Source organism: Lissotriton vulgaris, chromosome 3_1 (assembly GCF_964263255.1).
Source record: "Lissotriton vulgaris chromosome 3_1, aLisVul1.2, whole genome shotgun sequence".
NCBI classification, from domain to species: Eukaryota; Metazoa; Chordata; class Amphibia; order Caudata; family Salamandridae; genus Lissotriton; species Lissotriton vulgaris.
In genome coordinates this window covers 636575989-636594157 of record NC_141689.1, presented here as the reverse complement: position 1 = coordinate 636594157, position 18169 = coordinate 636575989, and the positions used below count along the sequence as shown (strand labels likewise).

The 18169-nt window shown below is 46.5% G+C and overlaps 1 protein-coding gene across 1 annotated transcript in view; it reads right to left on the bottom strand.

Moving 5' to 3' along the window:
• ARSK (arylsulfatase family member K) overlaps window positions 1–18169 on the bottom strand; it is a 674705-nt gene that overhangs the window by 319024 nt on the left and 337512 nt on the right. The window contains exons 6-7 of the mRNA XM_086960926.1: window positions 14608–14832; window positions 5263–5484 (exon numbers count right to left, since the gene is read on the bottom strand). Of these exons, the coding sequence (XP_086817052.1) occupies window positions 5263–5484; window positions 14608–14832 (447 nt within the window). The remainder of the gene's footprint in view (window positions 1–5262; window positions 5485–14607; window positions 14833–18169) is intronic.

The window sequence follows — 18169 nt, the reverse complement described above, 5'->3', positions numbered from 1 at the left end:
TATTTAACAGACAAACAGTTAACAAGGGGGGGAGGGAGAGGACCGCAGGGGAAGGGAGGCAAGGGAGGGCAGTGAAAGAACAGAGGGAGATGTAGTAGAGCGGCTCGAGCTGAGGCCAAGTGAAGCAATGTGGTTCACAGTGAAATCAGGCAGTGGCCAGTTCCCCTGAAGATTACAAAGGTCCAGAGAGGAATACCCAAGGATTTGACCATAGTGGGGTGCCCCTAGCCCTGTCCGGCCGCGGACGGGCGCAGACGGGCTTGACTTAGGCGCCACTTCGGCGCGCCTTCGTCGCGCCCGCTGCGCTCGTCCGCTGCGCTGACACATAGTGGCTGTTTAAATAGGGGAGGAGCGCGGGGGGTGTGTCCCAGGTCTCGGTCACCTGGACAAGCCCAGGCCAAGATGGCGCCCGCGATCGGTGGGAGCCCGCCGGGACGTTCAGCCCACAACGACCGCCGAGCCTCAGGAGGGAAAAAAACAAGTTAGTATCCTGCTAACTTTGAAAATCTGTTAGACACAGGTTTTACAGAGATTTAAAACAAAGCGCGCCTACGCTCGTGGTCAGCAAGGCAATTTTAAAAATACATGAGGCAACACTCCAGCTAGCAGTCGCGAACCCTCTGCCACCGGGTCGCCTGCCTGCAATCACTGGTGGAAGGAGGAATTACTCCTAAATAGGGGAGGAGTGCGGGGGGTGTGTCCCAGGTCTCGGTCACCTGGACAAGCCCAGGCCAAGATGGCGCCCGCGATCGGTGGGAGCCTGCCGGGACGTTCAGCCCACAACCGACCGCCGAGCCTCAGGAGGGAAAAAAAAAAGTTAGTATCCTGCTAACTTTGAAAATCAGTTAGACACAGGTTTTACAGAGATTTCAAACAAAGCGCGCCTACGCTCGTGGTCAGCAAGGCAATTTTAAAAATACATGAGGCAACACTCCAGCTAGCAGTCGCGAACCCTCTGCCACCGGGTCGCCTGCCTGCAATCACTGGTGGAAGGAGGAATGACTCCTAAATAGGGGAGGAGCGCGGGGGGTGTGTCCCAGGTCTCGGTCACCTGGACAAGCCCAGGCCAAGATGGCGCCCGCGATCGGTGGGAGCCCGCCGTGACGTTCAGCCCACAACCGACCGCCGAGCCTCAGGAGGGAAAAAAACAAGTTAGTATCCTGCTAACTTTGAAAATCGGTTAGACACAGGTTTTACAGAGATTTAAAACAAAGCGCGCCTACGCTCGTGGTCAGCAAGGCAATTTTAAAAATACATGAGGCAACACTCCAGCTAGCAGTCGCGAACCCTCTGCCACCGGGTCGCCTCCCTGCAATACATTCTCTTCGGTTCAACGGTAAAACGGTAGGTAAGAACGTTATTATTTGTAGAGTTCTAAAGAGTATTAGGCTAAAAAGATCTCCTAGGCCTAAATACCAATCTGTGTGGGATGTTAAACTTATGCTTGACCTTTTCTGCTCTTGGCCTGATAATTCTCTTCTTAACAGGAAATGTCTTTCAATTAAACTTGCTTCTCTTTTATGTTTAATTTCTTGCCGTAGAGTTTCTGATGTGAAAGCTCTAGATATTTCTAATAGATGCTACTACATGTTTGGTGTTAAGTTTGAATTCCTTAGGAGAACTAAAACTATATCAGACTCTATTATTTAATCTCGTTTTGACTACTGCAAAAAACGTTGTGTTGTTGATTGCATGAGAGAATACGATTCCAGAATGAGAGATCTTCGCCTCATTTCTTTTATCAAACCTTTTAAACCTATCTCTTCCTGCTCTATTGCCAGATGGGTTAAATTAGCTATGAGCTTTGCTGGTATTGATCTTTCCAAATCTCAAGCTCATTCTCTCAGAGGTGCTATGGCCAGTAAATCCTTTTGATCTGGTGGTAAGTTGGATGTTATCCTTAAAGCTGCTGATTGGTCCAACGTCTCTACTTTTGCTCATCATTAATGTAAACATATTGAACATATGTCTGACGTTTGTTCTTCAAGGCTACCAACATGTATAAGGTAGCCTCCTGTCTGGTAATGAAATTGCGATTCTCCTATTAACATGACCAGAGAATCTGGATTTCATTAAAGACACGGAGGCTAACATTATCCCACCCATCCCTACCTTGGACGGTGTATCTATTCTTATGCCTTGCATTTCTTATGATGTTGTTATCTATTTGCATTTTCTTATGTTGTTGTTATTTGTTCATGTTCAAGTTTACAATTTGCCTTTCTCTTTGCAATGTTCTTTCAACCTTTTAATTTTTCACTTCTATTTTCAGATAATTCAACCTACCGGATCTTCATGGATTTGCCTTCGCTTCCTTCTTTGGATTTCACCTTCATCGCTTTCTGTTCCAAATTGCACCTCGTTTTGCTGACTTTATCCTTGCTTCATCGCATTTAAAAGAGGCAGCTTTACTCTTGCACATGCCTTATATTGTTGCTATGTTGTCATCACATTCTTATTCTTTCCTTTGTGATGTAAGCGGCTGTGTGAGCTGTATTAAAGGATTAATGCATAATGTTAGCCTCTATGTCTTTAATGAAATCCAGATTCTCTGGTCATGTTAATAGAAGAATCGCAATTATTGTCCTTTTTCATGGTAGGCCCAATTAGCAATGCAAAGAGCTTTAAATTGCACCTGCTGCTCAATGGAGAGCCAATGGCGGTCAGCCAGTGCCCTTCTTGTTGACTGGTGTCTCGTAATATAAGAAGGAGGCGAGCATCCTCGTTTTGAATGATCTGTAGCCTTCTTTGAACATAGTGAGGGGAGCCAAGATATAGAAACTTTCTGTAATCCAACCAGGAGATAATCAGGTCCTGTATGATGAAGAAAGGAAAAAAGGTCTAACAGTTTCCTCAGCAATCTTAGTATTCCATAACATTTTGCTTCAAGTTTGTTGGCCTGAGACTCCAAAGTAAGAGAGTCATCCAGCCAGACACCAGGCTTTTTATCTGAATGTTGTGGCTAGGTATAATCTTTAGGCACTCCGCCCCAGGGGAACAACACCCAATTGGACAGAGTATTACCTAGGAGCTTAAACTCAGTATTGGCCCAGTTGAGCTACAGGCAATAGCTGCCATCCAGTTAGCCACCTCTTTAACCCCTTCAGTGCGGCACACGTTCAGCGGACGACGCGTGCACTACCTCGGTAGTGCTGCGCACGTCCGCTGAACGTTATGGCCCCCCATGCGCAATAGAACATTTCACACCAGTGCGGAACGTTCGGCGCAGCGGAGGGGTTAAGGCAGGAGACAACGTGTTGACAGTTGGAGCCACATTCTGGAGAGATAATAATCTACATTTGTAAAGTGCACAATCACCCGTAAGGGTCTCCAGGCGCTGGGGGCCGTCGGGAAGATTAAGCAAGCTATTGCCCAGAGTCACATGGTGCTGGGCTAATCTGCCGCCGGTGACGGGGATCAAACTGTGATCCCCAGATTCCGGAGTCAGTCGCCCTAGCCGCGGTGCCACACCGCTCCCTCTGATAGAGATAGAGATAGAAATGACTAATTGGGTGTTGTCTGCATATAAGACTGTAGTCAACCCAAAAGTGTGTACTATCTGTGCTAAAGGGCGCCCTAAGGGCTAAGGGGCTAATTTATTTATTTATTTAGGAGTTTTATATAGCGCTAGCCGGACCCAAAGGTATTGGAGCGCTTTACAACATTTATAGTTTGGATGATAGGGTACTCCGTCGCAAATGCTAACATTATAGTCTACCTGCCTGGTTTACAGACTGGAAGTCTGCAAGATTTCTGTGGACAAAGCTCATCTTGGTTCTGTAAATGGAAAGCTTTATCTGCTAGCCACACAGAGTTGGGACTTTTGAAGGAAGGGCATTACACTGCACATCTTATTTAGGGTGGTTGGTGTGATGTTCTTTTTATTCTGTCCCTCACTGTCAGGAAAAACCTGGTGGTGAGGGACAGAAAAAAAAGTACTGACCCCTACGCCCTCTAAGACAACTCCTGAGGTATGGGGTCATTAATTTTTTGTTTTTAAAAACAAACTCCCTCATTGGGAGTTTGTTATTGAGAAACAATTTTTTTAAAGTTTAGCAGACGGCTGCCAAAACTAATGATGGTTTTCCACCAAACATTTTGTACCTTTAAGGGAACTGCTGTGATGGTGGTTCCTTTTAACATTCAGATAAACCGCTGGGCTGGTGGTCATCTCTAAAGATGGTGGATGGTAGTTTTTCAGGGTGGAGGTAGTAATGTCCTAATTTACCTCAATGGACTGTACTCTGTCTGTCAATCTCTAATTCCAGAGGACTGGAGAAAGTGCTGAGAAAAAGTGACTAAGTTCAAATCTTGGACCAGGGTTAGGCGGCAAACCTATCCGAGCAGCGAAGCATCCGTGGCAGCTCCGAAATCAAGATTTTACCCTTTCTGGAGATTGTGACATAAAAAAAAATTACTTCAACAGGAGCTCGAAGATAATGTATCCAACTTTGAGAGACCCTCACCAGCCAACAGTACTACTTTTTGTCTAACTGGAACATTTTGACTTCCATTTCAGAGACTAAGTCCAAAGGTTAAAACTTTACGGGACAATTCCCTTGGTGTATCTGAACCTCTGCTCAACACAGTTAGCCTTGAATCACGCAGAGGTCCTGGTCAACCGCGAACAGTACCTTTGCTTGGTCATTTACGTTACTTCACGCTTTTTGCCTTAAAACCTTAAAATTCCCATCTCCAGGTCCCCTTAACCTATTTCAATGATCTTGGTGTCATTTTGCTATATAAATCGCTCCGAAAGTTTCTAAGTTGGTTTAGGATGTTTATTGTAGTGTTTTCTTTACTTTTAAATTGCAGGTACTGCTTGAACCAATAACACACCTTTCTGGGGTTTTGCCTTCTACTAATGCCTTAGCTACCAGGGGTTGAGCTTAGATGCTCTCAGAACTGTGTTGTGACCAAACCAGAGAGAATGTATTAAGTTAATATGGATAGCCCCCTGCCAAATTAATAACCCCATTCCTGAAAGTCACCATTATCAACACAATTCTAGGTGTAGTGGGAGAGAGATTCACCATTTGGTTCATGATCTCAATCCCACTACCTTAAGTACTTTGTTGAATAGAAGTCCATGACATTCGCCCAGATGTTTATCGCAAGGCTCACTCTTCATAAAATCAGGAATTCAACTATGCCACTGATTATGATTTGCATATGGTGAAAGAAATAATGCATGTAAGGTGTGTCCAATGTTATTTACAAATGTGCGCATTTAAATTTGGTAAACAAAACTGGCTAGCTTACCAAACAGTTGTGGAGGCACCGAGTCACCATCTGAATATGCAATGTACTTCCACTGGCCAGTACGAAGCATGTACGTTGACGCATTCACGTTGCAGCCATGAAACTCACTGAGCGCCCAGTTAGGATGAAATTGACTGGAGACTTTGTTGTTGTATTTATCACTCAACAAAGGCATCAAGGACATGCCACTGAGGTTCTGAGGTATAGCGATCCCAGCTATGTCTGAAAAAAAATCACCAAGGGGAAATATTTCACAATGGAGATAAACAGTTCACTTAAAACAATGATTAAAAACATGTCTCTGTTCCCCCTACCTAATACTTTGCAAATTGTTTTCTAATAGTAGCTGGAATTAATGATACCTTTGAGATTACTGTAGCAGCAGCCAGGTTTGTAAAAGTTTGAAGAGTTACATGAGGAATATATTTTTAAAGGGGACTGCATAAAGCCTTGATTTTCTAGAAATAGAATTGTACTAAATACACTACTTTAATATGGTTGACGAGGAGAACAAACGAGAAAAGGCAATATAGAATGAAAATGGTGGTTATGAACCTCTTCATAAAGAACAACTACTTCACTGAAGGAGAAAGTACAGCACACGGTGTAATTTCAGGAAGACTAATTAATTGCCCCATATCTTTTCAAACTGTTTAGGGATCCCCCATGCTCCCATGCAAGCCTCCATCCCTAGTCATGAACCAGTCCAAGTCTATGTATTCACATCTTGTGCTATTGGTCTCCCCTCCTTTGATCCATATCCATTTGAGCTCCCACCAAACTACATATTACTAAATGTTGTGTGGCATCTGGGCACTTCCTGCTCCCCTATATTACCAGTACAGCTGTTTTGCTGACATTTCGACTCCTACCCTTACCATTTTTTAAAAGCTCTTACACCATTTTAAAGGGCAGTGGCCCTGAACATTCCCAGACAGTGTATAATGGTGGCTTTCTGCCCATTGTAGCTCCTTTATTTAGCATTGGCTTTCTTAACCATTTCATAGAACCCATATCCAATACATCCTGCAGAGCATGGCTACTCACAAACATCTTTCCAGGGGACAAAGGATATTTTTCTGTGATGTGACTGAGGGCTGCATTGATGCCAGCAGGGTGGAAGTCAGGAGCAGCGGTTTTCAGGGGGCTAACCGGTAAGGTGGGTGTAGGGGAAGTGAGGCATATACATGTAGAGGCTGAATTGCACAATGTGAAACCAGAAAACCTGGGATTAATTTCGGCTTTCGCACTTTACCAAATTGTCTGCTCCAAGGCAATTGTTTTATTTCAGTTTCCCTCCTTTTTTCTTCATCATCAGATATAAAAGGACTTCAAAATACATGACTTCAGGATGTGCATTGTCCAAACCTTCTCCGGTGTATCATCAAATGAACTATAATGTTCAGGTATAATAGGAACCCAGCCCACAGAGTGCACTTAACAACATCCTAGTTCACTACTGGCATTGTTATCAGCTTGGGAGGAAGGGTGAGAATAAATCACTTTTACAAAACACACTTCCAAATGCACTGATATAATGCGATATACTAAGATGAAACGCTTCTGCATAAGTAAATAGACTTTTTGAATTTTGAAGAGACCTTATCAAGTTTTTATACTTTTGCTGCAAGGTGCCTGTTGGACTTGGCCCTTTTTGCAGGGGACAGATACAGGCTGGTTGGTCTGAGGGTGGCCCTGAAGAATCTGCAGAAGAGGAAGAAAATGACAGTGCAGAGACACCAGTAGAGAGTTAGGACCCCATAGATAGGGAGTCCCTTTCTGGGTCTAGTGCCAGTGGTAGTGCCCAATCCCTTTCATGGTCCCCAGAGGAGTTGGTGGACAGGCAGAAGGAGAGGGAGCATCAGCTGGCTTTAGAGAAGCTCAATTGGAGCATGTCATGAGGCTAAAACATGCTGAATGCGGAGCACAGGGAGGCCCAGAGAGCTTTGGTGAAGAAAAAGGCATTGTTGGCTCAGGAGTTGAGTCTCAGGGCAGTGAGATCTGCCTGACCTGGAGGGAGGGACATCTGTAACCAGTGTCCTGACCGGTTTGGCTTACAGGGATACCCCTCCAGGTGGGAGGGTGCAGCACTCTGGAAGGGGGTGCAGAGGGAGGGAGTCCTCTCCTCTGACCCCGGTGCAACCTGAGGGTTTAGACTCTAGGTTGGTAGACCAGTTGCTGGAGAAAGGTCCTAAACTGGTGGGAGAGTTGTATACTGAGGGTGCCTCTCAAAGGAGGAGAGTGCGAAACCCTAGAAGGAGAGGATAGCCTCACCCATGACTTCTGGTCAGCCTGAGGGTGCGGACCCTTGGCTGGAGGATCAGTGGCAGCTTTGATATGCCCAGATGAAGAGTAGAGTGGAGAATGGTCACTATGTGCCAGGGGTTACTACCCCCACTCTGTGAGATGGCAAGGACCAGATACGCCTGGATGGCGGGGGCCTGGTCCTGGCCATGGACAGCTAGGGAGTGCCAGTGGGGTAGCCTAGTTGGTCCTGGGAGCTGTTACAGAGGGAACTACATGGGTTCAGAGTGGCGTAGAACTGGAAGGTGTCCCTGCATTTGCGAGCCCCAGTCTGTGTTCTATCGCCCAAGGCAGGGAAGCCCATCAAGGGGGTGATTGTTCTACCCTGCGTTTTGGCTGGAAGGCGGTTGTGTTGGGCTTGGCCCTTTTTGCAGGATTATCACTAAACTTTTTGCCTTTCTCCTAGACTTTTTTATGACATGGTGTTGGTGGTTTTTATGACTCTGGGCACTTTAGCACTGCTGTCCAGTGGAAAGTGTGTGTGCTCTCTGTGATAAATATATTAATATTGGTCTACACCTACTTGGCATATTTAATTTACCTGTCAGTCCCTTGTAAAGTGGTATCTCTTATACCAAGGGCTGGTGAATTAAATGCTACTGGTGGGCTTGCAGCGCTGATTGCGCCACCCACCAAAGAAGCCTTTCAAACTTATCCCAGGCCTCTGCCATTGCAGGGCCTGTGCGGCGCAGTGTTACTGCTGCTGTGACATGTCTGTGACCCCCCCTGTTACTGCCTGTCAGTCACTCCTAAGGTAGGCCCTAGCTAGCCCTAAGGGCAGGGTGCATTGTCGGTAAAAGGTAGGACATGTACCTTCAGTGTGTGACATGTCCTGGAAGTGACAAACAGCTATTTTGGTTCCTCACTACTGTGGAGCTGACCTCTCATAGAAATGCATTGGGGATTCCCTGATAAGTGTTTCAGTGGTAATTCCTGATATGAGAGGCGCAGCGTGGTCAAGTTTGGTATATTTGGAATAGTTATAATAAACACAGCGCAATGGGGTGTGCAGATTTATTATAACTATTTTAGAAATGCCACTTTTAGAAGTTGGAATTTCTGTGTGCTATGTGTCTGCATGCCTGATGTGAATTGCATGTCTGGCTTTTGAGTGACAGGGGCTGGTGAGGTGTGTGTGGCTCCAGGAGGGGCAGGGTGAGTCAGCACTTGGCTGAATGGGACATCTGCTTTTGGAGTAGTGGGAGGAGTAGTCCCTGGTCCCTGAATAGGCCTGTGCCTAGCCTGTGCAATGCTGGCTCCGCCCCCCTGGTCTGTCTGATGACGAGCCCCCACCTTACAAACGGGAAGAGGAGCCTTGTAAACAAAGTGCTCCAATTCCCCCTGAACCAGTTGCATCTGGTTCCCCTAAAGCCCTGTACTGCAGACAAAGGAAAATGTACTATAAAAATAGGGGCTGTGGCCCATGAAGTAGTTGTTCCTATGCTTGGGGGGCTTGATGCTGCTTGGCCTCAGGAGGAACCACCACGAGCGACTGCCTCCCTACTCGTGGGCCCTGTGTGCTGGCCTGCCTGGGCCCAGCTTTGCCCCCTTCCTCTCTAAGGACTTTTTGCATCAGTGGTTCGTAAGCGCTACCATCAAATTGCCAAAGAAGAGCGCGTGGGCTCTGCAGCACGGGGCTGCCACTGACTTCGAGGGAATGCCAATGTCGGGATTTCCAAACCTGGATGCCGAGAGGAGCGGGAGCCCACCCCGCTTTATGGCTTTTATTTCAGGCGGGTGCCCGCCCGCATTGCTGAGTTATTTGATGAGCGGGTGCCCACCCTGTATTTATGGTGCCTTTTCGGCGGGTGCCTATCCCGCTTTATGCGTAATTTACAGGTGGGTGCCCACCCTGCATTCCAGTAAATTTAGAACGAGTGCCCACCCTGCTAATGGTATTTACTGGCTGGTGCCCACGCCGCTTGTGCGCTCGTTCAGAGAAGTGGTGGCCCACCCCGCATTTGCCGTGATCTTAAGCGGGTGCCCACCGCACTGTTGGGCTGGTGCCAAAAAGGGAAGACAGGTGCATGCGCCTGACTGTGGGCAGGGCCGGACGGAAGCCAGGAGAAGCTTGGCTGCATGCAGGAAGGAGGACCGGAGCCTACCCTACCTCCGTGAGCTCCAAACAGAAGGCCCAGTCCCAAAGGAGGGGCCGGGTGAAGAGCATAGTTTCCCCCTGCTGTGGAGGAGACCAAAGGAGCCTGCAGAGCCCGGTGAGTGGGGGTAGATTGAGCACTGTTGGTGCCCTCCAGGGCACAATGGGGCTTTCTTGAGGGACATTGTCGGTGTCTGAGCGGTCCCACATTACAGCAGGCTGCTCCAACGTGGGGTACATTGTTTCTAGGGTCCCAGTAGGAGTCCAGGGGGCACGTTAGTGCCAGTGCCGGTTTCCTTGCCACCGCTGCACCTCAAGTACGGGCAGCTGCAACGTGGGAGCTGTTTTTGTTGCAGGAGTCCCAGAGTGGGAGCTCACAGGCTGAGTTGGTGCCAGGCCTCATACTTACAGATGCACCGCACCAGCTCGGGGAGCTGCCACATTGGGCACATTCGTTTTGAAGAGTACCAGTGGGGGACCCAGGAGGCACAGTAGTGCCAGTACCATTCTTTTCTTTGGAGGCATTTCTGAGATGAAGGAGTAAAATACACTCCTGCCCTGCCACAGCGCTTTGCGCACTTTGGAGTTTGCTGCATTGGCAGCCAAGCCCTGACATCCTGGACAAAGGGTGTTTAGGGTCCAGGTGAAAGTCATTGTGGGTAAGATTGGTAGAGCGCCAGGCTCTACAAAGCTACATAATGTGTTTTATGCTCATTGTAAATGGTGATTGCATAATGTGATTTATGTGAGGTATATGCCAAATGTGATCTATGCGCCCTGATTTCTTCCCCTAAATGTGATTTATGCTTAGGGGGTTATTACATACTGTGTTTATGCTGGTGAGGCCTAGTGCGTAATGTGTTTATGCTAAAGAGGGTTGGGCCTAATGTGATTTATTGCCTAATGTGATGCTATATTTTAGGATGGTGTCGAATGCTAATGTGATAATGCTTAGGTCATTATGGTACCAGTAGTTACTGGTTGTGTTTTGCATTTACACACCTGTTCTGATGGTTCTGACCATGGCCCGATTGGCCTGGTCCTGTATATAATCCCCTGTGAATATTGCCTAGTGCCAGTTGGCACAGTGTAAATGTGTGATTATGTTTGTTGGGCTTGAACCCTTTTTGCAGGGCCATCCCTGAACTTTTTGCCTTGTTCATAAAGTTTTTCTGACCTGTTGTTGGCTATTTTATGATTCTGGGCCCTTTACCACTGCTGATCAGTGCTAAAGTGCATATGCTCTCCCTATTGTAAAATGAGGTACTTGTCAGACCCTAGTACAGTGCACTGAGTTTGCCCAGGGCTTGTAAATCCAAATGCTGCTGATGGGCTTGCAGCATTGGTAGTGACACCCATAAAAGCAGCCTGCAAAAGTGTCAAAAGCCTGCCATTGCAGAGCCTGTGTGCAGTCTGGTACTGCCATGCTGACTGGGCAAGTACACCCACTTGCCAGTCACTAAACCTTCCCTTTTCTTCATATCAGACACCCCTATGGTAGGCCCACGGGCAGGTTGCATTGTAAGTATAAGGTAGAACAAGCCCTGATGTGTGTGGCATGTCCTAATAGTGAATTACAGCCATTTTCGTTTTTCACTATTGCAAGGTTACCTGTTCTCCATTGGCCGGAATGGGCAGTTAGATTATTACATTTTATGATCTAACTGACTCAGAGAACATAGTAGAAATTCGAATTTAGTATGCCTGAACTCAGAATGATAAAATACATCTCTTAGTGAAGTTGGTTTTAACATTCTGTGTTTAAAAATACCAATTTTAGACAGTAGGTATTTTCTTGTCTAACTATCCAAAGCCTGCCTCTGCTAGGTTGTGTATTTCTTGTCTGGAGTTTGAGTGACAGGGTTGAGGGATTCCAGGAGACAGAATGAGTCAGCCCTGTGGTGAATAGAGAGATCTGCATCCAGATGGGTGAGAGGAGTTGCACCTGGGACCTGAATAGGGCTGTGCCTTCCCTCCACAATGCTGGCACCATCTCCTGTGGGGTGACTGATGTTTTTGCCCTGCACTGTGAAATGAAAGAAGGAGTCTTGTCAACAGAGTGCTCCAGAACTGGTTTGGACTGGGCAAAGCCCCCCATGCCTTCAGAGGACAAAGGATTTCAGGGTATAAATATTGGGACCCTGATCCCATGAAATTAGATCACTTTTGGACAAGAAGAAGAAACCTTTGCTGAGGAGTGGAACCAGAGGAAACTGAGGAGAGACTATCCCTAGGCTGAAGTGCTGCTTGGGGGATTGGCCTGCAGTGGTTGCCTGACAGCCAAAGAGAGGAGAAAGGGACTTTGTGTACTTTCATCAACTTGTAAAGATCTCCAAGGGCTTGGAACAGAGCTTGCCTCCTGCTGAAGTCTCAGGGACAACAGACTTCAACCCCCAGCTCCCCAGAGTTCCTTGGGAAGTGCCTGCTGCTGTTTTGGGCCTTCTAAGGGACTGCGTGTCGCAAGGAGCTGGAAGCGTGACTCAAGAAGAAGAAGCGTGTCACCGTCGCAGCCGCTGCCGTCGCATCTCTGAACAACGGTGTCACCGCTGTAGCTGACGCATTGCACCGTATCAAGAGAAGAATCTTGCACCAAAGAAGAAGCGTGTCGCAGCCGCTGCCGTCGCATTTATGAACAAGGATGTCGCCGCTGTAGCTGATGTATTGCACCGCACTGGGAAAAGCGCCTTGCATCCACGGAGAAGCGTGCCGCCGTCGGAGCCGCTGTTGTCGCATCTCTGAACAAAGGTGTCGCCGCTGCAGTTGTCGCATCGAGCGGAAGCATCTTGCCTCGAGGGAGAAGGGAGAAGAGTGTCACCACCAAAGCCGCTGTCGTCGCATCTCTGAACAAGGGTGTCGCCGCTGCAGCTGCCGGATCGAGCAGAGACTTCTCGCAACATTGGCGAAGCGTACCGCATCCGGAAGATCTTCACATCTTTATTTCTTTGTACTGGAACTTTGCCGCATTTCCATTGCTGCAACACTTTTGTTGTGGAAGCGTCACGCATCCTAAGGTACATTGACTTAAAGTGTTGCATTTTAGGAAATGAACAGAACTAAGCTAAGACTACCATTTTAAGTACAGTATTGTGAATTCTTTTCGTTTGTGGTCTTGTGTTAAGTCTATATAAAGAATACTTATTTTTAATATACAACTGTGTGGTGTCCATCTGTAGTGTTGTCACTGGGTTACTGTATGTGGTCACAAATGCTTTACACACTGCCTCTGAGATAAGCCTGTCTGCTCGTGCCAACTACCAAGGGGGTGAGCAGGGGTTATTTTAAGAGTGTAATCCCCTTATCCTGACTAGACGCAAGGGTCCCTATTTGTCACAAGTACATACCTGTGCCAACTAGAGACTTCCAAATCTAATAATATTTCTAATGTGTTTATGATAGTACAAAGTCTATTGTTTATATAACCTTGTGTGGAGTTCCTTTTGTGGTGTGCCTAGTGTGTTGCTGCTGTGTGTGTGTTGCGCAAACGCTTTACACATTGCCTCTGGGATAAGCCTGAGTGCCAAGCTACCAAGGGGGTGAGCAGGGGTTATCTTGAGCGTGTAATTATCTTGCCCTGACTAGAGTAGTGGTTTCTGCCTGGCACTAGCCAACCAGAAATCCCATTTCTAACAGTGCATTTAAAAATAAAGGTGTTTCTAAAGATAAGTGGTGCAGGATAACCTACTTACTTCCTTTCATTAACTTTAATTCACCTTTAAACAATGACATATCTGTTTATTAAACTTCTTTCTCAATGTTAGTGCTGAGCTGGGAAAAAAGGAGCACAGTACTGCTGTTGCCCAGGGGCCGCACTTTAAGTATCCAAGCCAGTGTACAGTAACTTAATTTGAATTAGGCTAAAAATAGAGTCGATAGTCACTCCCATGTGGTGAATCAGGGACTTGTTTCAGTCCAAGTCCAAATCCAGGTCTGCTTACTTTACTCTTTCTTCTCCATTTCAACGTTTCGACCTACGCGCTCTCTTTTCTCTTTTCCTTTGTTCCTTCAATTTTCAGTTTTTCTTTTATCTATCTATCTTTCTCTCTCTCTGTCTCTCTTTGTTGTTTTTCAATTTTGCTTGCCTTCTTCTTTTGTGTCACTCACTTCCCTCAGCTTCCTTTCAGTCCTTTGGTCTGTATATCTGGCTTCATATTTATTTAACCAATCCTCCTTTCTATGCTTTTCTTTTCTCCCTTCTCTCCACCCTCTGTAAATATATTTTGCTTTCTCTCATTCCGGTCTTCCCTTTCACTTTGAACTTTCATGAATTCTCTTTATTAGACCCAGCCAGTCTCTTTCTGTTCTTTATTTTCTCCCCGTAGCACCCCTTTGCCCCAGGCTATCTCTGGCTTATTGATAAAAACTACTTCCTGTCTTCTGGGCTAAGGTCAGAGCTGAGAGACCCCGTAACAAACACCTTATTTCAATGCAATAAAGAGATAACTTGATGGAGGGCTGAAGTCACCTCAGTGCTTGATCACCTATGGTCGGATTTGGGCTCAGCTGAAACAAGAAACAGAAGCCTTCGGAGAGCCTTCTGAATCTCCATTTCCCATGTTTGCCCTAGCTGGCTCTGGGGGCCCTCATCGGTGTAGACTATTGTTTACAGCAGTGCCTGCTCTGGCTAACTCGTTGGACGTTCCACTGTACGTCCAGTTCTTTGTAATTTAACTGTTTGAAGCAGTTTATGCATATGTATCACACACTTACGCATGCAAACTGCACTATTATTTTACATAGTGAATTTAACTTATCTTACTCGTGCATAAATTACACAGCTATAGCAGGATTGAGGACTTTGGTGCAAGTGCCTATTTTGTGTTTGAGCCCCTTTGTACTTTTAAAGCTGAATGTCAGGCTCCGATACCCCTTACGTGGCACTAACACGTCAAAGCGCAGAACAATATAGCTAGAGAACGCTTGCTTGAGAGAAATGTTTCCAGGCTTACCAAGCACAGTAGGGTAAATGTCCACAAGTGATACCACGTTTGGTATGTGCTTTCCGCGTCTAATATTCGGCCCCATCATTAACAGAGGAACGTGGGAGCTCCCTTCGTACATGCTCATTTTATAAAACTGCCGATGCTCCATTGCCAGTTCGCCATGATCTGAGCTAAACACAACTACAGTATTCTTCAGGAGGTGGGCATCACGTAGAGCTGATATGACCTCACCTGCAACAAAAGGACATATTTACAGAACATTTAATTAGGATGGACTGCACTGCTTCTCATCATTTGTTAATACACCCTGTATATCAGTAAAATATAACAAGCAACCCAACACGATTGTTACATGAATAGATCCGTAAAAGAAGGTGTGAGGAAACCCTACCTAGTGCGACAGGATGTGGTTGTGTTACAGGAGGTGTTAGAACTGGCTTTTCCAGCGGGTTTATTCCCAGATTTGTAGTTTTTTTGCCTCCGGTTTTGGAACCTGTTTTTGTTGGTTTTATGACCCTGGGACATTACCACTGCTGATCAGTGGTAAAGTGAATATGCTCTCCCTGTAAATTGTGTTTATGGATTGGTGATTCCACGATTGGCATATTTGATTTACTGGTAAGTCTCTAGTACAGTGCACTGTGTGTGCTAGGGCCTGTAAATCAAATGTTGCTAGTGGGCCTGCAGCACTGATTGTGCCAAAATGAGTAATTGCACTTACTCATTTTGGTATTCACACAAGGTACTTACTCATCAATGAGTAAGTGCCTTCTGTGAATACCAAAAACAAATAAGTGCCTTCTGTGAATATCAAAATGAGTAAAAAGGTAGTAAGTTTAGGATTTTGACTTAAGTTAGTTCTGCGAATCGGGCCCAACGCCTTCAAAAACGCCACCCGCATACACCACCGACTGATCCGAAAGGCCAAGAAAACCGCCTTCAAGGACCGACTAGATAACAACGCCCACAACAGCAAGGAACTTTTCAACATCGTCAAGGAATTTACCAATCCCTCGGCCAACTCTAACGACATCACCCCCTCTCAAGCCCTCTGCGACTCCCTAGCCTCATTCTTCCACAACAAAATTGCAGACATCCACAACAGCTTCGACAACCAACCCGGAGACCAACCCATCCAACCATCTGCTGGACCTTCACCCCCCTCGAACATCCTTAATGACTGGAACCCAATCTCCACTGAGGACACCATCCGCCTGATGAACTCCATCCACTCAGGATCCCCCACAGACCCATGCCCTCACCACATCTTCAACAAAGCAGACTCCATCATAGCACCGCACCTCCGAGACGTCATCAACTGCTCCTTCAACTCCGCCACCTTCCCGGAAAGCTGGAAACACGCTGAACTCAGCGCCCTTCTGAAAAAACCCACAGCGGACCCCACCGAACTCAAAAACTACCGCCCCATCTCGCTCCTTCCATTCCCGGCCAAAGTCATCGAGAAAGCTGTCAACAACCAGCTCGCCGCCTTCCTCGAAGCCAACAAATCCCTCGACTCCTCACAGTCCGGCTTCCGAGCAAAACACAGCACTGAGACCGCCCTCATCGCAGCAACAGACGACATTCGAACCCTGCTGGACAATGGAGACACAGTCGCCCTCATCCTCCTCGACCTCTCCGCAGCCTTCGACACAGTCTGCCATAGCACCCTTCTACAGCGCCTCAGAAACATCGGAATCCAAGGAAAAGCACTAGAATGGATCACCTCGTTCCTCACCGGAAGAACCCAGAGAGTCCGCCTTCCACCATTCAAGTCAGAGGCCACTGAAGTCATCTGCGGCGTACCACAAGGATCTTCACTCTGCCCCACCCTTTTCAACGTATACATGAGCCCCCTCGCGGCCATCGCCCACCAACACAACCTCAACATCATCTCCTACGCGGATGACACTCAACTGATCCTATCACTCACCAATGACCCTAGCACCGCCAAAACTAACCTACACGAAGGAATGAAAGAAGTAGCCGAATGGATGAAACACAGCCGTCTGAAACTGAACTCAGATAAAACAGAAGTCCTCATCTTAGGTACCTCCCCTCTGCATGGGACGACTCTTGGTGGCCAGAAGCCCTTGGAAAAGCACCCATCCCGACAGACCACGCACGGAACCTGGGCGTCATCCTGGATTCCTCACTTTCGATGAACAGACAAGTCAACGCCGTCTCTTCATCCTGCTTCAACATTCTTCGCATGCTCAAAAAAACATTTCGTTGGATCCCCACCGAAACTAGGAAAACGGTCACCCACGCTCTGGTCACGAGCCGACTGGACTATGGAAACACCCTCTACGCCGGTACTACCGCTAAACTCCAGAAAAAACTCCAACGAATCCAAAACGCCTCAGCCAGGCTCATATTAGACATCCCGCGTAAAGAACATATCTCTAGCCACCTGAAAAACCTCCACTGGCTTCCCGTCAATAAGAGGATCACTTTCCGGCTCCTAACCCACGCACACAAAGCACTCTACGAAATCGGACCAGAATGCCTCAACACACGACTGTCCTTCTACACCCCCTCCCGCCAGCTACGATCATCCAACCAAGCCCTTGCCACTGTACCTCGCATCAACAAAACCACCATGGGAGGTAGATCCTTCTCCTACCTGGCAGCTAAAACCTGGAACTCACTTCCCACTTACCTTCGCCTTACCCAGAACCACCTAGCATTCAGAAAGCAACTTAAAACGTGGATATTTGACAAGTAATTCCCAACCCCTCCTCAAGCGCCTTGAGACCCTCTGGGTATGTAGCGCGCTATATAAATTCTCTGACTTGACTTGACTTGACAGGATAGCTATATATGCTACCCAAAATGTTTTACAAAAAACCCTTTAAAATATTAATCTAAGAACTCTCTATCAAAAATGATCAATTGTAAAAGCACTATAGGAATATAAAAAAATCTATGAGATTTAAAAAAAATAACAAAGGTTAGCTAATGGCATAGAAATAAAAGTGTGACAAAGGATCACACACACATTATCTCAATATTGAACCTAAAATTGCTTCACCTGAATAGGACTTTTAGTTCATTAAGATACATGCGAGCAATATGGCAGAGAACTGGTACCTAAAACAGAAGACTGGAGGAGAGTGGTATGTAGCTTTTCAGAGAAGCATTAGTAAGAGTGATTCCTGCAGTTAAGGCAAGTGAACTTCCACATCCCAATCACATCCACTTTGGACAAATTAAATTTATTGTGAAATCATGGATTTTAAGGCTAGGAAAACTATCAAGCACATTATTTACAGACCGTAATAATTCATAATAATTTACAATGAAAGGTCCACCCACATCGCGCCTACAGTGAAGACCCATTAGACTCCTGGTCATGGATGCCAACCGATACCCTCAATGAACTCTAAAGATCTGATCATTTGGACAGATAAAAACATATCCTATTAGCTGTCCAGGGAGTCTCATGAAAGAATTATGCAATACTCAAGAAGTGCAGGGGGTTTGTTAGCCTCGATGTAGTCTCCCAGGATTTTCTGCATGTGTTTTAGTGGCGTGCAACATCTTTTGGCTTGCCTAATGGGACTCA